This window comes from Notamacropus eugenii, chromosome 3, assembly GCF_028372415.1.
Source record: "Notamacropus eugenii isolate mMacEug1 chromosome 3, mMacEug1.pri_v2, whole genome shotgun sequence".
Classification (NCBI taxonomy): domain Eukaryota; kingdom Metazoa; phylum Chordata; class Mammalia; order Diprotodontia; family Macropodidae; genus Notamacropus; species Notamacropus eugenii.
The window spans coordinates 223784604-223812378 of NC_092874.1; the positions used below are offsets into that span (position 1 = coordinate 223784604).

Genomic DNA, 27775 nt, shown 5'->3' on the forward strand with positions numbered 1-27775 from the left:
AATCATACTTATAAGGACTGGGTTCTCACTGGTCTATCCCCAAATTTGGCATGATCTAGAGCTCCTGGACCTCAGGTCATTTGCTATTCCAGTTTTTCAAAACTCACAAGGTCATGGTTTAGTAATTGGATATTTTTTCACTGAAGACCAAATGCAAAGAAGCAAAGAAGAGAGGCATATGTTTATATGTGTATATATATATATATATATATGCATATATATATGTGTGTGTGTGTGTATATATATATATATATATACATATGAAATTTAAATTTATTAATTTATTTTTAGTTTTCAACATTCACTTCCACGTGTTTTAAGTTTTCTCCTCCTCCTTCCCTACTCCCTCCCCAGGATGACATGCAATCTTATATGGGCTCTACACATACATTCTTATTTAACACAATTTCACATTAGTCATGTTGCATAGAAGAATTAAAACGAATGGGAGAAAGCATGAGTAAAACTAAACAAAACCAAACATAACAAAGAGAAAATAGTCTACTTCATTCTACTTTCTGACTCCATAGTTCTTTCTCTGGATGTGGATGGTATTTTGCATCATGAGTCCTTTGGAAATGTTTTAAGACCTTGCCTTGTTGTGGAGGACTAAGTCTATCAAAAACAGTCTTCTCACACTGTGACTGTTACTGTGTATAATGTTCTCCTGGTTCTTCTCACTTCACTCAGCATCAGTTCATATAAGTCTATCCAGGTATTTCTGAAATCTGCCTGTTCATCATTTCTTTTTGGTTTTTTGTGTTTATTTTTGTTTTCAACATTCATTTCCACAAAATTTTGAGTTCCAAATTTTCTCCCCATTTCTCCCCTTCCCCCACCCCAAAATGCCATGCATTCTGATTACCCCTTCTCCCAATCTGTCCTCCATTCTATCACACCCCTCCCTCCCCTTATCCCCATCTTCTTTCTTGTGTTTTAGGGCAAGATAAATGTCTATACCCCATTACCTGTATTTCTTATTTCCCAGTTGTATGCAAAAACAATTTTCAACATTCATTCCTAAAGCTTTGAGTTCCAACTTCTCTCCCTTCCTCCCTCCCTACCCATTCCCACTGAGAAAGCAAGCAATTCAATATAGGCTTTATATGTATGTGAAGTTTTGCAAATGACTTCCATAATAGTCATGTTGTGTAAGATTAACTACATTTCCCTCCATCCTATCCTGCCCCCCATTTACTCTATTCTCTCTTTTGACCTTGTCCCTCCCCAAAAGTGTTTACTTCTAATTGCTCCCTCCTCTCATTTGCCCTCCCTTCCATCATTCCCTCCACCCCACTTATCCCTTTCTCCCCTACTTTCCTGTAGTATAAGATAGATTTTCATACCAAATTGAGTGTGCATGTCATTCCTTCCTTAAGCCAAATGTGATGAGAATAAACTTCACTCTTCTCCTCTCACCTCACCCCTTTTCCCCTCCATTGAAAAAGCTTTTTCGTGTCTCTTTTATGAAAGATAGCTTGCTCCATTCCATTTCTCCCTTTTCCTCCCAACATATTCCTCTTTCACCCTTTAATTTTATTTTTTTAGATATTCAGCTCACCCTGTGCTCTGTCTGTCTATATATAGATACATATATATAATATATATGTGTGTGTATGTGTGTATAATCCCTCCAACTACCCAAATACTGAGAAAAATTTCAAGAGTTACAAATATTATCTTTCCATGAAGAAATGTAAACAGTTCAACTTTAGTAAATCCCTTATGATTTCTATGTCCTGTTTACCTTTTCATGCTTCTCTTGATTCTTGTGTTTGAAAGTCAAATTTTTCTATTCAGTTCTGGTCTTTTTATCAAGAATGCTTGAAATTCCTCTATTTCACTGAATGATCATTTTTTCCCTGAAGTACTATACTCAGTTTTGCTGGACAGGTGATTCTTGGTTTTAATCCTAGTTCCTTTGACTTCTGGAATATCATATTCCAAGCTCTTCCATCCTTTAATGTAGAAACTGCCAGATCTTGTGTTATCCTGATTGTATTTCCACAATACTTGAATTGTTTCTTTCTAGCTGCTTGCAATATTTTCTCCTTGACCAGAGAACTCTGGAATTTGGCCACAATGTTCCTAGGAATTTCTCTTTTTGGATCTCTTTCAGGTGGTGATCGGTGGATTCTTTCAATATTTATTTTGCCCTCTGGTTCTAGAATCTCAGGGCAGTTTTCCTTGATAATTTCATGAAAGATGATGTCTAGGCTCTTTTTTTGATCATGGTTTTCAGGTAGTCCTATAATTTTTAAATTGTCTCTCCTGGATCTATTTTCCAGGTCAGTTGTTTTTCCATAAGATATTTCACATTATCTTCCATTTTTTTCATTCTTTTGGTTTTGTTTTGTGATTTCTTGGTTTCTCATAAAGTCATTAGCCTCCATCTGTTCCATTCTAATTTTGAAAGAACTGTTTTCTTCAGTGAGCTTTTGAACCTCCTTTTCCATTTGGCTAATCTACTTTTGAAAGCATTCTTCTCCTCATTGGCTTTTTGAACCTCTTTTGCCAATTGAGTTAGCCTATTTTTCAAGGTGTTATTTTCTTCAGCATTATTTTGGATCTCCTTTAGCAAGAAGTTGACTTGCTTTTCTTGCTTTTCTTGCATGTCACTCATTTCTCTTCCCAGTTTTTCCTCCACCTCTCTAACTTGATTTTCAAAATCCTTTTTGAGCTCTTCCATGGCCTGAGCCCATTGAATATTAATTATGGATGTTTGGGATATAGAAGCCTTGACGTTTATGTTTTTCCCTGATGGTAAGCATTGTTCTTGCTCATCAAAAAGGATGGGAGGAGATATCTGTTCACAGAGAAGTAGCCTTCTATGGTCTTATTTTTTTTCCCTTTTCTTGGCATTTTCCCAGACAGTGACTTGACTTCTGAGTGTCCTCCCCACACCCACCTTGCCTCCAGATTTGCCCAGCCAGTGCTTGGGGTCTGAGATTCAAATGCTCCTTCCCAGCCTCAGGGCTTTGGGTGAGGGTGGGGCTGCTATTCAGTGTGAGATTAAGTTCAGCTTCTTGGGTTGGGGCAGGGCCGCCGCACCTCGGGGGGTTTATGTGGAGACCTCTGACAATGGATCCAGGCTCCTGCCTGCTCTGGGAGCCCTTGTCCTCTCCTGCCTCCACTGCTGCCTCCTGAGGGGGCCTATGTTATGGGGACACCCCGCTCCCCTATCAGCCACCCAAAAAGACTCTTTCACTGACCTTTGTGCCTGTGGGTGGTGGGACCTGTGCTGCAGCTGGAGATTCTGTCCCTGAAGCCTGCTTGGATCTGCTGCTGTCAGTGCCATGTGGCCGAGGCAGGGCTGGCCTCTGCTCTGGGTCCAGTGCATGATGGATCTTTGGGGTCAGTTTTTCAGGTCTCTCTGGAACAGAAATCTCCTCCACTCCATTGTTCTGTGGCTTCCGCTGCTCCAAAATTTGTTGGGAGTTTTTCTTTACAGGTATTTTATGGGCTGTGGGTTCGGAGTTAGGATATGTGTATCTTTCTACTCTGCCATCTTGGCTCCTCCCCTAATTCTGCTTTTTAAAGCATTCTTCTCCTCATTGACTTTTTGGATCTCTTTTTCTAATTGAGTTAGCCTATTTTTAAAGGTGTTATTTTCTTCAGCACTTTTTTGGATTTCAAGCTATTGACTTGCTTTTCATGATTTTCTTGCATCACTCTCATTTCTCTTCCCAATTTTTCCTCCACTTCTCTTACTTGATTTTCAAAATCCTTTTTGAGCTCTTCCATGGCCTGAGACCATTGCATATTTATTTTGGAGGTTTTGGATGCAGAAGCCTAAACTTTTACGTCTTTCTCTAATGGTAAACATTGTTCCTCCTCATCTGACAAGATGGAAGAAAATACCTGTTCATCAAGAAAGTAACTTTCTATAGTCTTATTTTTTCCCATTTTTGGGCATTTTTATCAGTCAGTTACTTGACTTTTGAGTCCTTTGTCAAGAGTAAGGTGTACTCTGGGGACCTGTAAGTTCTCAGTTCCTCCAAGGTGGCACAATCAAGGGAGAGGAGTTTATTCCTCTTCTGACCTGCACTCTGGTCTGGGAGCTACCAAAGCTTTTCTGCCCAGGATCTGCAAGTAGAAGTCCCTTTCTGGAGCCTCCATCAGCTCCACCACCCCAACCAGCATTCTTCCTCACCCCAGGGCCACCACTCAGGGCTGAGACTCATATCAGGGGCTCAATTCCCCCAGGAGCTTTAGACTGAGGGTTCCAAAAATGGACGCTGCTGCAGCTGCTGCTGCTGCTGCCTGGGGCCAGGGCTAGGGGAGGGCCCTAGTCCCTTCTCACCCAGGTGAAAAAGCTTTCTCACTGACCTTTGAAACTCTCTTTGGTGTTTGCGGGTTGAGGGATCTGAGAACTGCAGCTGCTACCAGGAATTCTGCCCCCAAGGCCTATTCCTGTCCTGTTCCTGCCAGCACTGTGTGACCAAGGCTGCACTGGGCTCCATGGGCTGCACTCCACTCCATGTACCATGTGATAGACCTTTCCTGTCAATCTTCCAGGTTGCTTTGGGCTGAAAATCTTTCAGTCTGTTGTTTTGTGGTTTCTCTTGCTCTAGAGATTGTTTAGAGTTATTTTTTACAGGTATTTTATGGGTGTGGGGGAAGAGCTAGAGTAGGTGCATCTTTCTATTCTACCATCTTGGCTCTGCTCCTTATACCTGTTCATCATTCCTTATAGCACAATAGTATTCCATTACTTTCATATACCACAACTTATTCAGCCATTCCTTAATGGATGGGCATCCCCTCAATTTCCAATTCTTTTTCACCACAAAAAAGCTGCTATAAATATTTTTGTACACATGGATCCTTTTCCCATTTCTATGATCCCTTTAGGAATACAGCCCTAGAAGCAATATTGCTGCATTAAAGGGTATGAACATTTTAATCGTCTTTTAGGTATAGTACCAAATTGCTCTTCAGAATGGTTGGATCAGCTCATAGCTCCAACAACAGTGAATCAGCATTCTAATTTTCCCACATCTTCTCCACCATCATAGGCCTACATGTAAGTAGATCATATTTAAGTAGCAGGTTGGAAGGGTCTTTTCTTTACTCAAACCAATCAGGAAGAAAGGAGATCTTCTATACATTAAGAAAAAAGTACTTCAATATAACTCTTTCCTTTTTTTATCCTTAATTTAGTTAGCATTTAAAAAAATTATATTAACATTATAAAGGATGATTGAATTTTGTTTCCACAGAAATCATATGAAACATAATTTGTGAAACCTAAGGATTTATACTATACTTATGGCTGATGTAAGAGATAAACTGATTTTAATAGAACACAGTTAGGGATACAGCCCAGAAATTGAGAGCAGATACTCTCTTTGTAGATGGGAGTCTATCTACATAGAAGACCTATGTAAATGTAACTAGAAAATATTTTTGACAGAAATAGATAGACCTAAATAATTGAAAGGTAATTAAGTGGTACAGCAGATAGAGTGCCAGGATTACACACAGGAAGATGAGTCTTCCTAAGTTCAGATCTGACCTCAGAGAAGGCCTTTTTCCTGTGTATCAAAAAACTGCCAGACGAGGTACAGCTCACTGAGGATGGGGCCCATTAGTCCAGATGCTGTCTTAGATAATAGAACTCTTCTCATGGATATACTGGGTTGAATCTTCAACTATCTAATGCAGACATCCAGGGATAAGATTATATGTATTTATGGTTATTTCCTTTACTAAATAAAGTATAAGGAGAATACAGATGAAAGAGGGAAGGGAATTGAAATGTGGAAATGAGAGAGGTAAGCAGGGGTGTAGACCCACATGGGGGTGGGGTTTAGGTGTTTTTGGATAGACTATAAACCCTGAAATGCTTGGCCAATGAGATACAGGAGGGAAATGAGAATCAGGATAGAAATAATAAGAGGGCTTTGTAACTGTCTGCAAGTGTGACTGCTCCTGTTAGGTTGCCCTTTTTCACAAGGGGGTGTCAGCCAGGTTACCTGTCTGAAATGATATAAAATAAAAATCTTTCTTTAATTCACTGAGGCCATGTAGAGTTTTATTTTTTTGGTATGATGATTATTTCTCACAACATGGCTCAACATTAGGCAATGGATATCTCTTCAATTGTTTGTTCATTAATTGTTTTCAGTCATGTTAACTCCATTTGGGGTTTTCTTGGCAAAGATACTGGAATGATTTGCCATTTCCTTCTCCAACTCATTTTACAGATGAGAAAAGGATTAAGTGACTTGTGAATGTCACATAGCTATAAAGTGTCTGAGGCTAGATTTGAACTTAGGAAGACTCATCTTCCTGACTGTAGTCCTGGTACTCTATCCACTGCACCACCTAACTATCTTTCAATTATTTAGCTCTATCTATTTCTGTAATAAATGTTTTATAGTTATGTTTCTATAGTTCCTCTATGTAGATGGACTCCCAAATATTCCATACATTTGAAGTTATTTTAAATGGACTTTCTCTTTCCCTTTAAGGTAAGTTTTGTTACTAATATTCAGAAAAGCTGATGACTTAAGTGGATTTAATTTATGATCTTGCTTCTTCACTGTTATTTTTCAATTACTTTTTAGCTGGGTCCCTAGGCTTCTCTATGGAAACTATGATGTTGTCTGCAAAAAGCAACTATGCTTATTTTATTGATTTCTTTTTGATGTCATATATATGCATATAAATACACACATACGCACATGCAATTTCTAAAACTGTACCAAATAATAGTGATTATTAGACATCCTTATTTTAACTCTGATCTTCTCCATTATGTTAATATTGGCTCTAGGTTTTAGGTCATCACCACAGTGCTGAAGAGGTCATACTCAGACCGGGATTGATTGCCCAGGACCAGGAGATCTGAAGTCTAGCAGGTTGTCTAAGATCAGACCAGAAAAAGCCCTGAAGATCCAGTGTTCAGGACCTTAGATATCAAGGAGGAGGTACACCATTGTAGACAAAGGTCAGAACAAGAACACAAAGGGTACAAGGCAAAATCATGCAGGACTAACAACCCCACACAAAGCAGAGGAGTGAGTGAAGCCTGGCCAAGAAAAACACTAATCAATATAAAAAATTATTGCAAATCTATTTTCATAACAACTACAAGCAGATTGAAAGGGAAAATAAATAGATTTTTCCAAAAGACTACATGAATATCTAGAAGAAATAAAACTTGAGGTAAAAAATGAAATGAAGCTCTTGAAGAAAGAATTGCAAGAATTAGTTACAGAAGAGAAAGTGGCAAGCCTTACCCAATAAATAGAATCCCTGAAAACTAGATTAGGCCCAACAGAAAACAGTGACTCCATTTTAAAAAAATAAAAAAATAGAACAAAATCCAAAGAATGAAAAAAAGAAGAAAATGTGAGATATCTGATATAAAAAACCCCAACTGATGGTAATTTAAGAATCTTGGCACACCTCAAAAACCATGATTTTAAGAAGCCTGGATACTGTATTTCAAGAAATCATAAATGAAAACTATCCAGGTCTATTAGAAACTGAAGGCAAGGAGAAGATAGAAAGTTTCTACTGTGAAAGGAATATGCAAAAGGAAAAGTCATAAGAATGTCAAAGCCAAAATTTGGAAGGAAAAAGGAAGAAGACCACAAATATCTAGACAGAAGCAGTTCAAGTACCAAGAGACTAGTCAGGATTATACGAGATCTGTCAGCTTCTACTAAAAATGAGAGGAAATCTTGGAATTCAATATTCCTAAAGCAACAGATATAGGCTTAACAATCAAGAATAACTTACTCTGTCAAGCTAAGTATAATGTTACAGAGTGAAAGATGAACCTTTAATGGAATTTCTATTCAATCACTTTCAAATATCTCTGGAGAAAACATCAGAGCTGAATAGGAATTTTGACGCAAGTTTCCAAAGAAACATAGAAAAGTTTGAAATAATTGTGGGATGATTTACTGCTAATATTTCAATGAAGGAGAAGTTTCTTTCACGATGCTTTGGGTTTCTAAACCCAATCACTCTGGACTCCTTTTTCCTTTTCCCCCTCACCGCCAGTTTGAGGCTTTGGGGAGCCCCTCTGGTCCAAGCACTGGAAACCTTCTAGCTTGTTTACCTGTACTCATGTTGACTTTTCTGGTGGCTCTCTCAGGTTTCTTATGAAATCTTGGGCTTAAATCAATGGCTTATTATAGTTTATCTTTTGTTTTCTTGATTATTCACTCCGGTGCTATTTTTTAAATTTTTACTGGGGTACACATAGGAGAGCTTAGGCTCCTCTGTGACCTTTCACGCAGTCATCTTGACTGGTACATATCAAGACTTTAAATGGCAACAAAATTAAAATCAAAAGCAATATAAAGTACTGGGACAAAGTTATTAAAATTACAATTTTCTTTTAATAAAGAGTAAATTTCTAAAGTGTAAGGTTTAGGTACTACCCATTGAAATCAATGGAGCTGTTTTGCTCAACTGTTTTGGAAATTGTATTTTGTGGGGAGATTTAGTTGAATATCTGTTATATCACAACAAAATTCATTAATAAAAAATTAGATGGCAGACTAGGGAAATTATGTAGATATAATATATCTAGATTTTAGTAAGTGAGACAAAATATTTTATTTCTGTCTTTATGGAAAAAAGAGAGAAATGTGGAATGACGAAATCATGAAGTCAACAACTGTACCCAAAGACTCTTGATTAATGGAATGATGGCAGCTTGGAAGGAAATTTCCTTTGATATGCCACAGGACTCTGCCTATTCTTATCTGAAATTCGAAAGAAAATATTTTAATAGAAGTCTTGACTATAAAATCTGTGCATGACACAAAACAGCGAAGAAAACTAACACAATTTTTCACCCAGCTAAACTCTTTTGGACATCTGCATTGGGCCCCGAGGAACCTCATCATCAAAAATCTCAACATCCTGCAAAATTATATCAGTCTTGGTACTTATGCCTCTTGATACTTATACCTCAACAGTACCCTTGGGCCTTCTGATTAGATGGTAGAAGATGAACTTGTCCCCAAACCTCTATGTAAGGAGGTCACTCCAGCCAACTATATCTTTATTTTCCATTTGACTGTAGTCTTCTGGATTTCTCCATCACGGCCTCATACTGGATTCCTTTTCTCTCCTCCTCCTTCAATCTCTTTTAAGTTTCTTTTGTTTGTTATCTTCTCCCATTAGATTATAAGCTTTTTGAGGACAGGGATTTTCTTTTTCATATCTGTGTCCCCAATATTTAGCCCAGTCCCTGGAATGGAGTAGATGCCTAATAGGTATTTATTGATGAACTAACCTTAAATGGCAGGATTAGAACTCATGACTGAATAAGTTGTAATTGTAAAATGGACATTTTCCTTTAAAAATATTATTTTCATTGGAATGTTTTGTTTTCACATCGTATTTCTATCCCTTCCCCTATCTTATGGAAACTACATCACTTGTACCAAAGGTTTAAAAAGAAAGAGGAATAAAAAAGCATTACAGTAATACTAAACAACACACTGACTGTCACTGCAAGTAATATGCCACATCTATAGTCCCCCAACTCTGCAATTAAAGGAATTATATTTCTTTGATTCTTCTCTGGGACCAGGCTTAGTCACTATAACTTTACAACAAATGGTTTTACTTCTTTTTAGTTATTTTTAAGATGAAATTTAATAGTGAAAAATATGTCTAGCACAAAAGTTAAACAAAAATCAACTGTGAAAGTGTAGAAGAGGTGAAAAATGCAATATCAGCAGTGTGTGTGAAAAAGACTTTGGGGTTTTTGTTGATTATAAACTCATTTAGGACACAGTTTCTAAAAAAACTTAATCCCTATTTCTAATATGAGCTAATATTACTAAAAGTAGAGTGTTCAGAAAGAGGAAGGGAATGCTGTATAGTATCCTAGGCTGATCAGATCTAGGATACCATGTTCAGTTTTGGGCACCACATTTTATTTTTTTAAATTCCCTCCACCAAGGAATAAACAGTGTAGTGCAAGATCTGATAACCTTGTCATGTCATGAATAGATAGAGGGATTGGGAATATTTAAGTTGAAGAAGAGGAGATGTAGGATAAACGTGGCTTCAAAGATTTGAAGGACTGTCATCTGGAAGAATTTGATTCTATTCAACATCTATAAAGCACTTGCTATTCTCAAAACACTATACTAAACCTCTGCAGGCAGATATAATGCTTAGATAAGACATAGCCTTTGCATAAATAAAAATAAGAAAGAAAATGCATAATAAATTCAGAAGAGATGTACAAGAAAAGTGTTGTATACATCGTGTATGTATATATTGAGGGGAAAGGGGAAACAATAAGCATTTAAATAGCACCTGTTATGTCCCAGGCACTATGCAAAGTGGTTTTACAAATACCATTAATTCTCAACATTTGCAAGTTTTAACTTTCTTAACTTCGACTTTATTAATAATCTCATTTTAACTTTTATATTGGCACTCATGCACATTTGCAGCTATGTATAGCGCAGTGAAAATGAGAGGTGTGATATGCACAAGTTTTTGGTGTAGCTGGTATCCTACTAGGCACTTCACTGGTCTTGTTTAACCTACCATTATAAAGAGCTCCCTGTGCATTCATTCCAAATTTTCATTGTTTACCTTTAATACTCAAGTTTTATATTACAATGATGCCCCCAAAGCATAGTGCAAGTCCTTTGGACTTTAAGGTGATGATGTCTTGGCATCTTTTGACAGCTTTGACTAAAGTACCAGCAACCTCTAATTTGGTTTTCAAAGGTAAAAAGATAGAAAAGGTAAAAAAAGGTAGAAAGATTTACAGTAGTATGGTGTAGAGTACAATGACCTCATATTACCATTTGATACGGTGGAAGGCAAGATTCAGATATAAAAATGTCTTAGTTTTAAGAATTTTATTTACCGTACTGCATTTATAGTACTGTAGATTTCACATGCTATGAAAAGTGGGTATTGTCTAAAATCAATGGTGCTCTTTTATTATTCTTTACTGACTTTTTGTATCCCCCTTTCCACCTGGCCAATTCTGTTTTTTAAGGAATACTTTTCTTCAGTGAATTTTTGTGTCTCTTTTACCATGTAGCCAATTCTGTTTATTAAGGTGTTATTTTTCAGTACTTTTTGTGCCTCTTTTACCAAGCTGTTGACTCTCTTTTCATAATTTCTTGCATCACTGTCATTTCCCCCCAATTTTCCCTTTACAACTCTTATTTGATTTTTAAAATCCTTTTGGAGCTATTAAAGGAGTTTTTGTAGGGCTTGCTGTGTCCAATTCACATTTTCCTTTGAGGCTTTAAAATTTTTTTAGTAGTATTTTATTTTCCCCCAATTACATGTCAAAACAATTTTTAGCATTTATTTTTATGAGATTTTTGAGTTCCAAATTGTTCTCCCTCCTTGCATCCCCTCCCCTTCTTCTAAAATGCTAGAAAATTTGATTTGATATAAGTTTTATATATGTGTAATTATGTAAGACAGATTTTCATATTAGTCACAATTGTGAAAGAAGAAACAGATCAAAAGGAAAAAAAAAAAACAAGAAAAAATAAAGTAAAAAAAGTATGCTTTGATCTGCATTCAGAGTCCATCAATTCTTCATCCACATATGGATAGCATTTTCTGTCATAGAGTCTTTGTACTTGTCTTGGATCATTGTGTTGCTGTAGAGAATTAAGTCATTCATAGTTGATCATTACACAATGTTGCTGACACTGTGTACAATGTTTTCCTGGTTCTGTTCATTTCTCTTTGCATCAGTTCATACAGGTCTTTTCATGTTTTTCTGAAATCTGCCTGCTCATCATTTCTTACTTCACTTGAGGCCTTTCTTGTAGCTGTTTTGACATCATTGTCTTCTGATTTTATGATTTGATCTTCCTTGTCACCTTGTCACCATAGTAGCTTCTTTCTTCCTTCCTTCCTTTCTTTTTTTCTTCCTTCCTTCTTTCCTTCCTTTCTCTCTTTCTCTCTTGCTTTCTTCCCTTCTTCTTTTTCTTTTCCCTCTTTTGTACTCATTTTTCCCCCAGCCAATTTCTTGACTTTTAACTTTATAATAATGTTGGACTCTATTCCCAGGGTGGAGAGGGCATGGTCCCAAACTTGAAGTGTTTCATTCTGCTGTTTTCAGATCTAATTCTGGGGGTTTGTCAGTTTCCAATGCTTCTAAGGTGCTATGATCCAAGGAAAGATGCTCTCCTGGCTTGTACCCTGGTCTTTACCCAGGAATAGATCTTGTTCAGCTAAAGCCACAGGTGCTACTGTTCCTCTTGGTCCTGGAACTGTGACCAGGTCCCTTCCTCTCCTACAGTAGCAAGTGCTTCTTTCTGTCTTGGAACTGGATCCAAGGCCTCTGATCCCTTGTGATTACCAGCACTCTTCTCCACTCTGGAACTGTGGCCAGTGTCCCTTCACCCTTGTAGCCTTAAGTGCTAGAGCTCTTCTTCACCATGGAACTGTGACCTGGAACCAATGCAACAAGGTCCCAGTGCCAGCAAATCGTCTCCTGTAATCTTTCTGACCAGTTGTCCAACCACCTTACCATCCATCTATGGGCTGAGAGCTCCCACAGCTGCTGTTGCTGCTGCTGTGGTAGTGATGGTGGTAGTGTTTCCTCATTCTGCACCAAGCTCCACCCTGGTATCTCACACCTTTCCTGATTACTTTCTAAGTTGTCTTGAGCTGGAAAAACTTCTCACCTGAAGCTTTTATTGGCTATGCCACATCAGAATTCAACTGGAGGCATTGTTTTAAAGCTGTTTGGAAGGGAATGTTGAAAGAGTTCACCTGAATTGTCACCTGTGCTCTGCCATCTTGGCTCTGCCCTCCCCCAATTTTTTAAAAATTGGGATGTGAGCACAAAAGGTCACAAAATTCTAGGAAATTACTAGTGAGAAAAAATGTTTTACATGTTACCAATTTTATTTTGTGTGTTGCATTTCATGGGGCTGTGTCAGGGTTACTGTGTTAGCAAAAGTTCATATTATCAGAATTAATGTTTTATAATAATGAATTGTATGCAGAAAAGTGTATTTTGAGCAATCTCTGGTGAAAAATTACAGTTTTTGGTGGTCATGTGACTCTAACCCACTATTTTTCATAGGTTTAATGCAACAACATTCGTATTTTTTACTTTTGCATTGTTTTATAGGAATATTACCCCCAAGAAAGTTGAGTATTGAATGTATTATCTCATTTCATTTTTTGAGGGACAGAAGTTATTATCAATTGAAAGATCAGGGAAAGTTTCATGGAGAAAATAGCATTTGATTTGGGATTTAAAGGATTTGGAGTTAAGTAAAGAGCAAGGATATGAGGGTATACTAGGTGTCTTGTTCTGCCTTTGACTCTAAGAGACTAACTAGATCAAATGGCATTGGTGATTTAAAGCATATTTGTCATAGAGACCCAGAGCAGAGATAGGCTAAATGCATCAAGACTAGATTTTTGGTAAACCCTAAATGTAGTGAGGGTGAGGATTTGGTCCCTAATCTGAGCTAGGTGATATAATCACAAAAAGTAACAGACAGATAATTAATATTCTAATGAAGTTCAAAGGCTTGTCCAAACCCTGTTACTGTTTTACAAAATTTATAGAGTTCTCTGTTTAAATTGACATGATGTCTATCCATTGGCATAGTACAGATCAGCATTTATTTAGATATCTTTAAAAAGTGAAGACTGACAAATCCTGGAAAGAGTCATTAAATAAAGAGGAGTTTGAGGAAGGGAGCACAACATCCATCTTTCAGATAGATATAAATACAGAGAGGCAGAAAATTCAAGGCATGAAGCAGCTGCAAAGATCTGAAGTTGCTGACCATATAGAAGAGGGTTGACTATGGATTCAAGAGAGAGCTAGCCTTGGCAGTTGAGAGTAGAGATGGTAAGAAGAGCAGACCCAGGAAGCCCTGAGTGACTTACCTAGCAGAGACAATGCTCCCAGGGGGATGTATTGTGAAGACTCCATGAGAAGAAAATGGACGCTGTGGCTCTGCTGTGCAAGAGGTGTGAGTTGTCTTTGCCACACTGTGTTCCCTATATGAATGCCTTGCTACCCTTGTTCTCTAAATTCATACCCACCCAACTCTCACCTATAGCTCCAAGAAGCCATCTTAGTAAATTCCCTTTTTGGCTAATTGTATCTACTGGCTGACTACTAAAGGCTGAGCTCACTAGTGAGGGCTTATGAGGATTTGGGAGTGTGGACCCACAGTGTAAACTTGAGAATATGAGATTAGTTATTTCTCTGGGGACTCTTCCTGTAAATCAAGTTTTAAATTTCAGAGATAGCTGGAGGGGGTACTTCAAATATAAACCAGTGCCAAGAAGGGATTGTGGCTCTTTGGACCTGATGAACTATTTATTCTCATGTGGAATGCATCCCCATTCACAGGGACCTAGATAGAAGCCCCTGTCCTCATACCTTCCTCCTGAGTGTTTTGTATTTAGTTAAAGGGTTTGTTGTTGCCGTCACTATCTGCTTTATTGATGTGATCACTCCAGATCCTTAATTTGCATTGGATGCTAGCATGAACCTGGCCTAAAAAGGGAAGCCAAAATGAGTTGGCTTCACAAACATAGGGAAAACCATGAATACATGGCACAGAAAGGTGAAGACCTATGTTGGTGGCAGTCAATAATTGTTTGGCTTGAATATGTTGCACATAGTTGGCAGGGGTATGAAATAAAGCTGAAAATCAGGATACAGTCAGACTGGGAGGACCTTAAATTCCAACAAAAGGCATAGCAAGTTGATGGGGAAAGACAATAGGCTTGGCTTTCGACCTCTTGAGTTTGAGGTACTAGTGGAACATTCAGGTGTAGAGATATGGGTTTGGAATTTAAGAGAGAAATCCAAGCTGGAGGTGCAGATTTAGGAGTCCTACACATCATGGTGACAACTGAAGCCATGTGAATGAATGAGATTACCGAGCAACGAAGTATAAAGAGAATAGGGTCAAGAAGAGAATGTTGGAAAAGATCCAGATGGAAGGGCAGGGAGGAGAACAAGGAGCCATCAAGGTAGAGAAGCCAAAGAGTAAGGAAGAGAATCAGGAAATTGTAGCGTTTCTGAATAAATCAATAAAGAAGCATTCATCAGGTGCCTTAATGTGTGCAGGCACTATGCGAGGTGCTAGGAATACAAAGACCAGAATGAAAGCAGTTCCTACCCTCAAAGAGCTTACAGTCTAGCCAGAGAAGACACACACACACACACACACACACACACACACACAGATATTCAAAATACACACAAAGTGATTGTGAGGGAAAGGCACTTGCTGTTGGGGGCACAAAGAAAGGTCTCATGTAGAAGGTGGTATATGAGCTGAACCATATAAGATTAAGGACCAGGAGTTCTGAGAGGTGAAGCTGAGGCAGAAGTGCATTCCAGGTATAAGGGGATAGCCAAGACAAAGGCACAGAGATAGGAGATGAGGTGTCTTATATGAGAACAGTTAGAAGGCTAGTGTGGCTGGATTGCTGTGTGTGTATGTGTGTGTGTGTGTGTGTGTGTGTGTGTGTAGGGGAGTAACATGCAACATGATTAGAAAGATAGATAGAGGCAAGGTTGTGAAGGGCTTTAAATGTCAAATAGAGATCTTTATATTTGATACTAGAAGTAATAGGGAGTTTCTAGAACTTACTGAGTAGGGGAGTAACGTGGCCATATTTGTGCTAATAGAAAATCAGTTTGGCAGGTTATTGAAGGATGGGTTGGAAAGAAGAGAGACTTGGAGCTGGAAAGACAATTAGGAGGCTATTTCAAAAGTCCAGATGACAGCTGATGGCTGTCTGAACTGGGGTAGTGGATGCTTGAGAAGGGCATTCACGTGAGAGATGTCATAAAGGTAGAAATGACCAGAGTTGGTGATTAAGCAGATATATCATATGAGTGAGAGAGAGGAGTCAAAAATGAATCGTAGGTTTTAAGCTTGACACTCACTAGCTGTGTGATCCTGGAGAAGTTACTTAAATTCAATTCCCTTGAAAAAAATAGAAAAGAAGTGAGAGTGGGGATGATTCAAGGGGCAATCTGTAGGAGGAGATTAGATGGAATGGGATCACTTGAACAAGTAGAGGGGTTAGCCTTGATAAGGAGTAAGGCCATTTCACCATGAGACAGGGGTGAAGGAGGAGAGAGTAGCAGATGACATCTGAGCAACAGGGGAGAAGAGGGTGAATGGTAAATGGTCTCAGTTTTTTTCTGTAATATATGAGACAAAGTTCTCAGATGAGAGAGTGGAGGAGCAGGAGGTAAGGGAGGTTTGGGAATGGATGAAAAGGCTTGGAAGAGCCCCTGTGGAGAGTGGGAGATCGAGTTGATGAGGGAGATATAGTAGGATTACCTAGCAGCAGTGAGGGTCCAGTTGAGGTTGTGTAACATAAATCTGTAGTGGACCAGTCAGAATGGCTGTGTGATTTTCTCTACCTTTGCTCAGTAGTGTGTGTGTAGATGTGTAGGTGACAGAGGCTTGGCTAGGCATAATCAATTATTTGACTGAAGGCTAGAGATTCAAGAGGGGAGGATTTTGTAGAGTTGAATTTGTTCACCAAGGAGTCAAGATAAGGAGAAGAGTGGCTAGTGCAGGAAAGATGGCCCAGTAGAGAATTAAGGGGTTGGCGTTTACAATGCAGATAAAAGTAGCATTACACAAGGGAAGGCAGCAGGAGATGTTATAAGCCAATCAATTATAATCAGATAAGGAGATTTCCGAATTCTTGAGCATAGAGGCAGTACATTTGTGGGTGATGGTAAGATCAAAGGTACAACCATTTTTGTGCATGGCTCTACTCAAGTGGAAAAGTAGCTCATGGGAGGTGAGCAGGTTGAAGAAATGAGAGGTTAGGGTATTTAAGAGAGAATCAATATATGTGTTGAAGCCTCTTAGTATAAGAGCAGGAGTCGGGGAGGAGAGAAAAATTGTGAGTCTAGTATCAAACTCATTGAGGAAGAAAGAAAAGGATCTGGAAATCTATAGACAACAGCTACTAAGATTTTGAAAAGGCAGTAGATTTGAATAGCATAAATGTCAAAGGAAGACAGGTTACTGAGTGAGAATATTCCAACTCCCCCCAGCCCCCTCCCCCATTCCTGAGCAGTTAACCAAGGAGAATGAATGAAGGCATAGCCATTATTGGAAAGGGTGTCCAGGCAGAATCTGTCATCAGAAGAAGCCAGATTTCAATAAGAGTTTCAGTAAGTAAGGAAAGAATTGGAGAAGGAAAGATTTAAGATGAAGGGAAGTTTGTTGTCTATGACGTAGGTATTCTAGAGAGTACAGTGGAAGGGCTGGGTAGGGTTAGGTTGAAACTTTGAGGAGAGAGGTTTGAGGGGGATGAGAATGAGGAAATGAGTTAGGTAGGGGTGAGGAATGGGATCTGGGTGATGATCTATAGTTGTTCAGAATCCCTGAAATGTGAAAGGTATGAGCAGGTGTGAAAAGGTTCATCTTTGAGCAGAGGGCTCCACTCCTCTATCCACAAAGGACAAGTATAGAAGGAGATGGGAGGCCTAAAGTCAAAGGGAAGACTGCTCTTCTTTACACTGGAGGTTTTCCACATCCAAGTAGGGAGATTGGATTGGCAGAAGGAGGTAGAAGTTACTTTGTGCTGACACAGTTGGAAATGATTGCTTTGAAGCAGATTGAAGATGCCCAGCCTAGCTTTTAGCAGCCTTTCCTCAGGAGATACTCTGTGCCCGGCAGGAGATAAAATGACAAAGACATAGACATATATACTACACACACATATAAAGATAAACAAATATATATGTATATGTATGTATATATATTCTGTCTTGCTACCCACATCATAGAAAGGTAGCATGGTACAGCAGATGGTCTATCTGTCTGTGTTCATTCTTTGTTTTTTTTCCCGATGTAGATCCCTTTGTTTCATTCTTCAGGGAGGGTCACTGTTAAGGTGGAAGGCCACAGTGTTCGGCAGGAAAGGGGATGGGAGAGAGCACTGGCTGAGGCCCTGCGGCTGCAGAACGGCCGCCAGTCACAGGCACTTGGGCATCCAGTCTTTGGTCAGGAGGCTGCGAATTGCAGCTTCTTTTCAGGGACGGAATGGGCGGGACCCAAAGAGGGCATCTGTTTCTGAGCTCCACTCAGGGTCCCCCCGTTCCAGGGGCTGGAATGAGGGGGCTTCCCACTTCCACTGCAGCAGCTGCAGTGCCAGAAGCAGGCACCACAAGACCAGGTTCACCCAGGAGGAAGCTTCTGCATCATACAGGGTGGAATAGAAATGTAGGCCGGTTCCAGGAGGCACCCAGGAAAGTTTCTGAGCATCTGAGCAGCAGTCCACAATCTTAGAGTGTATGATGGAGGCGCAGACGGTCTTGGTGCCATCGTAGGATGCAAGATGATACTAGGACCAGAAAGATGGCCATGGCCGAGAAGCCCACAGAGATGCGAAGGCCAAGGGGGCTTCTCTGAGAATCTTCTAGGCAGCTGCTGTATATCCAGTAGAACAACAACAAGAGCCCGTAAAGGGCCAGAAAGCCTGAGACCCCTGCCACAAAGTAGCAGAGGGATGGGGCAGAGGAGCTGGACAAGGCCGAGGGAGGAGCCATTCCGCAGGGCAGTGCCATAGATGGGGCACTGGCCTTTAAAGGAGCCCTGAGTCCGGACGACTGCGGCAGCCACCACGGCCCCGGCCAGGAAGGAGGCTGCGAGAAGCACGAGCTTGGCACGGTGCAGCCCGGGGAGCGCCATTGCTGCCCCGCCCAGCCCCTCATCCTTTGTTTTTGAAGAAGACCATGACATCAGAGAAATGATGACATGACTTGCACCTGACTTTGTTTTGAGTGAGGGAGGGCTGTTCAAGGTCACCAGCCTCACTTTCACAATAGATAGTAGGTTGGACTTGAATTAAGAAAGAACTGGACTCAAATGTTGCCCCAGAATAAATATAGTCATCATCAAGTGACCATCACTTATGCTCTTGGTCTGGGTCCAAAGAAACTAAGACCATAAGTTACAGATAATTTGACTATCTGCATTGGTGGAGGGAATTTCTATACCTTGTATCCTCTAGATTGATGAAATTTCAGATCCAGAGATGAAAAATGAGGCTTGTAAGCTCCCTAAGAGTAGAAACTTTGCTGTTCACCTTTTTGCACATTTAGGTAATTGGCAAATATCTTTAAAATAACAGAACATCATAAGAGAGTGAGAACTGTTAAAAACCAATCTTAGGACTAAAAGTTTGAAACAAATCTAAGATTTTTCTCCCATAACACTATGGAAAATATTTTCTCTAAATTCTTTTCAAAATTATGAATGAAATTAACAAAAACAAATAATTAAACCTACAAAAATAAAGAGTAAGCTCATTTCTTAAACTCTTGGCATTTAAGAAAGTAGAAGCAAATAAATGAACAAACAAGCAGCAAATAAAAATACTTCAAAATGATAAATAAGGAATAGTGAAAGAATGCGGAAAAATGCCTATGAGGTAATGCAAAATGAAATCAACAGAATCAGAATATATTCACTGACTCTAAGAAAGAAAAGAAAGAAGAATGATTCAGGCAGTACACTGAATAGATCTTGCTCTGTGGATGGGAGCACTGTGGCTTGGAGGTGTTTCTTGCCGTTGCGCTGTCCTCTGCCCATTCTGGATCTCTATGGATCAGCTATGCTTCCTCAGTACTTATTTTTCTCATCCAGCAGTCTCATAGCTTGTTCTGCTCCATCTCTTTTGCGGTCCTTCAGCCCTCTCATCGCAGCCCTCTCTTGGCCGCCTTTCATCCTTCCATTTTGATGTTTCATTCTTCTACCCACAAACCTACTTTCCAAAGACTGGGGCGAGAAGACCAGGCTAGGCAGTCTGGGTACCATTGTCTGTTCAAGAGTTCACTTCCCTCTCTACTGTTAGAGAGGTTAGAGGTCTCTGCCTCCTTTGGATGTAGTCAAAGGCAGGTTCCATTTTAAAATTGATTTATTTTTTTTTTGCCAGTTATTGTCTTTGTAATGAGGGTAATCACTGGCCTGGAACTGCTCTGACTTTTGATGTAGCAGAGATGGGCTCCCTCAGCCACTTCCAGTAATGTAGGTAATTCAATGTAACAGAAATTGTGTGTTGCAATCACAAAGTAACCCTCTTTTATAGTAGCAAAGGGTGCGTATGTAGAAGAGAACTGACAACTGGACCAGAAAAATGATCCACTTAGTAGAGGGAAAAAAGAAGTGACTTCACGGGCTCTCTTCTTTCTTTCTCCTGAATGTGTGGCATGGAACTCTGTCTTTGGCTTTTCCATTTGGTGGAGGAGAGGAGAAGCGCCAGCTGCCAGCTAGAGTATGTGCTCATCTGTATGAGAGCATGTGAGCCTGGGTCTAGATACCACTTCTGTTATTTGTTTCTTTTCTTGAATATACGTAATTGAGTAGCAATTCTGAGATGAAACTTTGCAGTCTCAGAGGCAGACTCACAAATCTGAGCAGTCTGAGTCCCTCAACTGGTACCATCTGCCCTGTGAGAAGTGCTCTTGGGAAATCTTAGACATGAAACAAACCTGAGCTCTATGAGATTTTCCCTAGGGCTCTGGGATAGAGGCCAAAAGAGCTAGAGAAAAGAACTTGTCCTCCCTTTTCAGAGGCCAGACTTCCTCAGTTCAGAACCCAGGTCTGGTCTGCTAGTGAACTGAAAGCTGGGGTTCCTTAGATTCAGAAGACATTTCCATCCCCCTAGGCCAATACCATCTACTGTTACATATTTAAATTTTTTTGTAGTGCTTGTGTTGTGTGGCCCTGAAGGGGAATCATTTTCAGGAGTATCTTTGCTCCTACTTCCTCAATGCTTACCTTCATCCACACTCCAGAGACTATATATCAGGAATTGGAGGTAGGGATGGGCTTAGATTGAAAGAAAATTAAGTAGAAATCCCTGATTCTGGGATAATTTTATTCTAAGCACATTGTGAAGATAAAAGCAGAAATTTTTATCACTACAGTAATGTAACCTCAATTCCCTCCCCAAAGAACTGTCATATAAGTACTCACTATCTATGACTGGGTGACTTCAGTTAGTCTCAGTTCTCTCATCTGCAAAATGGGGATAATAATAGAATCCATTTCACAAGGCTGATGTAGGGATCAAATGAAAAAAATATATGTAAAGTGTTTCACAAGCTGTAAAGCCTTTATGTTAGCTATTTCCATGATAATTAGCTGTTCATGGTGATTAAGAATTGTTCACTGACAAATAGCTTGTATATATTAAATGACACGGAAGTTTCCCTTAGAAGGGATTCTTTTCTTAAGAATTTATTTGTTTTCAGTTTTCTACAATCACTTCCATAAGTCTTAGATTTTTCTCCCCTCCCTCCCCCAGACAGCATGCAATCTTAAATGGATTCTACACATACATTCTTATTAAACACATTTTCACATTAGTCGTGTTGCATAGAAGGGATTCTTAACTTGGGGTTCATGGGCAGATTTCAACGGGTCTGTGAACTTGGATGTGAAAAAAAATGACATCTTTATTTTCACCAACTTCTAACTGAAATTTGGCATTTGCTTAAATTCCAAATATAGGCCACAAGCCCCAGTAACATTAGACTTAAGACTGCCAAAGTAATGCATGACACAAAAAAGGTTAAGAAGCCCTGCCAGGTTTGCTGACTCAGAAGGGAATAGCTTGTTTTATGAAATAATAGTCCCCTTCATTCCCTTTCTTACACACAGTAAGTACTGAATATATGTTTGTTAAATTGAATTCCTAGATAAAGGGTTGAACTCGGGTGAGTCCCTTTTCCTTTTAAGCCTAGCTTGAATGGAAACGGATCCTCATGGTTTTCTAAACCCAGGTCGGGTCAGTGGGTCCGTCTTCCCCTAGTGCTCTGGGCACTAGATCCGTAATGGACAATCAGCTTGAGTAGCGGGCCTCAGTCCCTGCCCCTCCTTGATTCCCCATCATTCTTCTTTTCCCCAGTCCAGTCTTCAGATGGGGAGCGTTTTCCTTCGGAAACTCCTGGGGAAAGTAGTCTCGTGTGAGACGGGGGAGGGATGGGGGGGCATTATCACCTTCCGTTGGTCATAAATAATGGAGAAAAAAATTAACCCGTCCCCCCTTTTCAGAAGTCAGGTGCAATGAGGTTACAAGCACGCGATTTTCAGCTGCTCTACAGGAACTGGGTGGGGGCTTCAAGCTCCGAGGGCCCTGCAGGGAGAGAGGTGGTAACCACGGCAACCAGCCCTGGAGCCAATAGGCGCTCTCGCTTCGCCTCTCCTCTCTCCGCCCCCCTCCGCCCTTCTTCTCGGGCCAAGGTACCAGCCGGTCGGCGTCCCCCTTGCTCGGCGCGCTGATTGGCCGCCGCAGCCCGGGCGCTGATTGGCTATGGAGGATGCCTTGCTGGCCGGTGGCTATGGAGGTGGCGGCGGCGGTTGATGGTTGACTGTTGGCTCTCGGGTCAGGGTCGCTTCCGAGGAGACGCGCGGGGCTCCGTAGCGCGGCTGCCCCGGGGCGGCCGCACGCTCGCTTCTCTCAGAGGGGAATCCAGCTGGGGTCCGCCATGCCGGCGGGGCGCAGTGAGCCGGACGGCGTCCTCAGCTACCAGGTACCGGCCCCGCCTCCCGCCCCTCCCGCCCCTCCCGTCCCTTGTCCTCCACCGAGCCCCGGCCTGGGCCGCGCTTTCCCGGGCGGGGATGGGGGTGGAGGGGAGGAGGCGCTCCCGGAAGCGCCGCGGGACGCCCCGCACGGCGGGCCCGGGCTGCGGGAGCGGGGGTGACCTTGGGCCAGAGCAGGGCACTGCGGCAGCCAGCGCCTGGGGGGCAGGGGGGAATGTGGGTGGCGTCGGGTGCCCGGGGTTCTATTCTCCCGCGAGGGACCGGGGCCGCCCGGCCCATTCCAGAAGGGTGGCCCAGCAATCCTTTCGTTGTGTCCTGGGGTCCCCAGTCCGGGGACAGATAGAGAGATTGGGAGCTGACCTCGGGAGGGAGGATGGGGTCCTCTGGCAGCCTGGCGTCAGGGAGACTGGGAGAGAAGGGGCAAAGACCCTTGGCCGCCTTTTTCGGGGGGATGGGAATGCCCCGGGGATTTAGAGAACAGAAAGAAATGAAAGGTAAAGGTGAATGCAGGGAAAGATAAAAGGTATGTGGTGGTGGTAGGGGGACCAAGGAAAGATTTTGGAATCCAGTGACAGATCTTGATGATAGGGAAAGTTCTGGAGAAAGGGGCTAGGACTGGAAAGTTTTGAATGAATACTAAAACGATTCTGTCAGGCGCTGGATTTTTCTTTCTCTTCATGAGGATGGTGACGTCAGGAGAACCCCGAGTCCCTTGATCATGGAAAGGGGGAAGGAAACATACCTGAGAATTGGAAAATCCCGCCAGTGATACATTTATATCCATTTCAGGGAGTACTGACAAAGGAATGGGGAAAGATTTAAAGTTGCGTGAGATAAAGGGGTTTTATAGAAGGGCAGAGAATAGCCTTGTTCCCCACCTTCTTGTTCTTCTGATTTAATGCTAACTTTAGTCAGTCCTGTCTTCATCGGTCTTCACTGGTGGGGAAACTGGGGGCTGAGGAAGAAGTCTAAAGTTTGGTACCTCGATCTAGTTCCAAAGACCTCCATCTTTTACTGACTGTAGTTTAGAATAGGATGTGTGAGGAAACAGAGACTTTACTTCATACTATACTTTAAAAATATTATTGGTATCTTTCCTTTTGATATTACCTACACTTCCCAACACATCTCCATCTCTAATAACAAAAAATTTTCCAAAGGAAAAAAATACAGGAAAATGATCCAACATTTGAACCAAGGCAGACATTTTAAACAGTGTTCTACACCATATGCCTCTACCTCTTCAAAGAAGGGAGGGAAATACATCTTCATATCCCTTTTGGGGGGGCCAATCAGTCATTGAAATTTTTCAATATTTAGTGGAATTTTTTGCTTTTTATTTTTTATGAACTTGAAAACATCAATAAACATGAATATTTCCTTATATAAAGAATAGAAAAGGATTACATATGAAACCACAAATCTACTTTATATGCAACTTTTCAAAAAAAGTGTATTTTTATTTGCCATGTAGTTCCAACATGTATCCTTGAATATATCCTCTTCTGTGCTTCCTTCTGTTCTATTTTGTGTATTTGGAGTAGTCTTTCATATGATTGTTAATAGTTTGCAGTTCTTTTTAGAACTGTTTGTTCATATGCTCTGAATATCTTTTGATCATACATGTGTGTTAGTTCCTTATATTTTGGATACCAGACCTTTTCCAAAGCTATCTGATACTTAGTCCTTTCTTATTCCAGTTGCATTAACTTTGTTCATGGAAAAGCTTTTCAGTTTCTTGTCATCAAAATTATCTATTTGAGCGTTTGTGATCACCTCTGTTCCTCATTTGGTAAAGAATTGTTATCCTACACAAGGCTATGAAAAGTACTTGATCTTGTTTTCTTCTAATTTTTTAATGGTATAACCTTTAGTTATTCAGGTTACATGTGCATTTTGAGCTTATTGCAATATATGATATAAACTGTTGGTCGAAATCTAATTTTCTGCCAAACTGTTTTTCAGTTTTACCAGCAATTCTTATAAAATAGGGAAGTCTTCTCCCAATAACTGATGTTCTTTTGTTTGTCCTATACTGAATTTTGAATTCATCTATTTCTCCTTATTTAGATAATATGCCTTTGAATTCAAACAAGATCATCCTGTAGAGAAATAAAGGCAGGGAATCACAATGAACAGCACCCTACTTTCCTCACTTTCTCTGAAGGCTTCTGTCTGATTAGTGACTTTCTTCAAAAAATTCTTCCCCACTCCACTCCCTATCCCTGCTCTCATATAGTGAAATTCTATGGCTAGAAGTTTTGACTAAGTAATGACTTTCTAAAGTCTTTAACTGATTCTAAGAATCCATGATTCTAGGAATTTGGAGAAGAGGGAATTGGGAGTAGTCATTGAGGGTTTTTTGGAGAAAGTAAGAATTGAATTGGACCTTGAAGGAGGGAGAATTTTTAGATAGATGTAGGGATCTACTTAGGGAAAAACAACAAACTGACACAGTCATAGCGCTGGGAATTAGTGTAAAGTATGGTGGTTACAGTGAGCAGACCAGGTGAATTGGGGCACAAGGTAAAGTTGAATCTGTTGGTGGAGAGCCAGATTATAGAATGTTTACTCATTAGAGTTACTCATTAGAGTTACATGGAAAATGTTTTAGGAAAATAATGTGCCAGGTGCAGGTAAGACCAATTGGATAGAGACAAGAAAGTGTAGTGGATAGTATGCTGAAGGACCCATCTTTCTGAGTTTAAATCCAGCCTCAGACACTTCCTAGGTGTGTGACCCTAGGCAAATTACTCAACTTTGTTTGCCTCAGTTTCCTCATCTGTAAAATGAACTGAAGAAGGAAATGGCAAACCACTCCAGTATCTTTGTCAAGCAAACTCCAAGTGAGGTCACAAAGAGTCAGACAGAAATAAAAAGATTGAACAACAACAATAAAAAGTAGAAGTTAGGAAGAGCAACTATTTCAGTAAATTATGTATGAGATGATAGAGGTCCGGATTATGGTGATAGCAGTGGGAAGGAATTGAGGGGAAGGAATTTTTTCTTTTTTTTTTTCCCTTCTTTCTTTCTTTATTTAACTTTTAACATTCATTTTCACAAAATTTTGGGTTCCAAATTTTCTCCCCTTATGTCCCCTCCCCCCACCCCAAAACACTGAGCGTTCTAACTGCCCCTATCTGCCAATCTGCCCTCTCTTCTATCATCCCTCTCTGCCCTTGTCTCCATCCTATACCCCTTTACCTGTATTTCTTATTTCCTAGTGGCAAGAACAGTACTCAACAGTTGTTCCTAAAACTTTGAGTTCCAACTTCTCTTCCTCCCTCCCTCCCCACCCCTTCCCTTTGGAAGGCAAGCATTTCAATATAGGCCAGATCTGTGTAGTTTTGCAAATGACTTCCATAATAGTAGTGTTGTGTAAGAACTAATTATATTTCCCTCCAACCTATCCTGTCCCCCATTACTTCTGTTCTCTCTTTTGATCCTGTCCCTTCCCATGAGTGTTGACCTCAAATTGCTCCCTCCTCCCCATGCCCTCCCTTCCATCATCCCCCCCACCCTGCTTATCCCCTTATCCCCCACTTTCCTGTATTGTAAGATAGGTTTTCATACCAAAATGAGTGTGCATTTTATTCCTTCCTTTAGTGGAATGTGATGAGAGTAAACTTCGTGTTTTTCTCTCACCTCCCCTCTTTATCCCTCCACTAATAAGTCTTTTGCTTGCCTCTTTTATGAGAGATAATTTGCCCCATTCCATTTCTCCCTTTCTCCTCCCAATATATTTCTCTCTCACTGCTTGATTTCATTTTTTTAAGATATGATCCCATCCTCTTCAATTCACTCTGTGCAGTCTGTCTCTATGTGTGTGTGCATGTGCGTGTGCATGTGTGTGTGTGTAATCCCACCCAGTACCCAGATACTGAATAGTTTCAAGAGTTACAAATATTGTCTTTCCATGTAGGAATGTAAACAGTTCAACTTTAGTAAAGTCCCTTATGACTTCTCTTTGCTATTTACTTTTTCATGCTTCTCTTCATTCTTGTGTTTGAAAGTCAAATTTTCTTTTCAACTCTGGTCTTTTCATCAAGAATGCTTGAAAGTCCTCTATTTCATTGAAAGACCAATTTTTCCCCTCAAGTATTATACTCAGTTTTGCTGGGTAGGTGATTCTTGGTTTTAGTCCTAGTTCCTTTGACTTCTGGAATATCATATTCCATGCCCTTCTATCCCTTAACGTAGAGGCTGCTAGATCTTGTGTTATCCTGATTGTATTTCCACAATACTTGAATTGTTTCTTTCTAGCTGCTTGCAGTATTTTCTCCTTGACCTGGGAACTCTGGAATTTGGCCACAATGTTCCTAGGAGTTTCTCTTTTTGGATCTCTTTCAGGTGGTGATCTGTGAATTACTTGAATACTTATTTTGCCCTCTGGTTCTAGAATCTCAGGGCAGTTTTCCTTGATAATTTCATGAAAGATGATGTCTAGGCTCTTTTTTTGATCCTGGCTTTCAGGTAGTCCCATAATTTTTAAATTGTCTCTCCTGGATCTGTTCTCCAGGTCAGTTGTTTTTCCAATGAGATATTTCACATTATCTTCCATTTTTTCATTCTTTTGGTTTTGTTTTGTGATTTCTTGGTTTCTCATAAAGTCATTAGCCTCCATCTGTTCCATTCTAATTTTGAAAGAACTGTTTTCTTCAGTGAGCTTTTGAATCTCCTTTTCCATTTGGCTAATTCTGCTTTTGAAAGCATTCTTCTCCTCATTGGCTTTTTGAACCTCTTTTGTCAATTGAGTTAGCCTATTTTTCAAGGTGTTATTTTCTTCAGCATTTTTTTGGGTCTCCTTTAGCAGGGTGTTTACTTGTTTTTCATGCTTTGCTTGCATGTCACTCATTTCTCTTCCCAGTTTTTCCTTCACCTCTCTAACTTGATTTTCAAAATCCTTTTTGAGCTCTTCCGTGGCCTGAGCCCATTGAGTGGGCTGGGATACAGAAGCTTTGACTTCTGTGTCTTTCCCTGATGGTAAGGATTATTCTTCCTCTTCAGAAAGGAAGGGAGGAAATGCCTGTTCCCCAAGAAAGTAACCTTCTATAGTCTTATTTTTTTTCCCTTTTCTGGGCATTTTCCCAGCCAGTGACTTGACTTCTGAGTGTCCTCTCCACCCCCACCTCGCCTCCAGATCTGCCCAGCCAGCACTTGGGGTCTGAGATTCAAATGCTGCTTCCCAGCCTCAGGGCTTTTGGGCTGGGGCAGGGCTGCTATTCAGTGTG

General features: G+C 40.5%; 1 protein-coding gene and 1 pseudogene across 2 annotated transcripts in view; one reads left to right on the top strand and one right to left on the bottom strand.

The window, feature by feature from the left end:
* The window catches only part of SLC4A8 (solute carrier family 4 member 8), a 196702-nt gene that overhangs the window by 93446 nt on the left and 75481 nt on the right, over positions 1 to 27775 (top strand). Inside the window, exon 1 of one of the 2 annotated variants that reach the window (XM_072654710.1) lies at positions 21910 to 22534. The exons of the other annotated variant lie outside the window; for it this stretch is intronic. Within the exon in view, the coding sequence (XP_072510811.1) occupies positions 22490 to 22534 (45 nt within the window). The 5' untranslated portion in view covers positions 21910 to 22489. Of the gene's footprint in view, positions 1 to 21909; positions 22535 to 27775 lie in introns of those variants that run through there. 2 annotated transcript variants of the gene reach the window in all.
* On the bottom strand, positions 17878 to 18699 carry LOC140531373 (transmembrane protein 179B pseudogene; annotated as a pseudogene).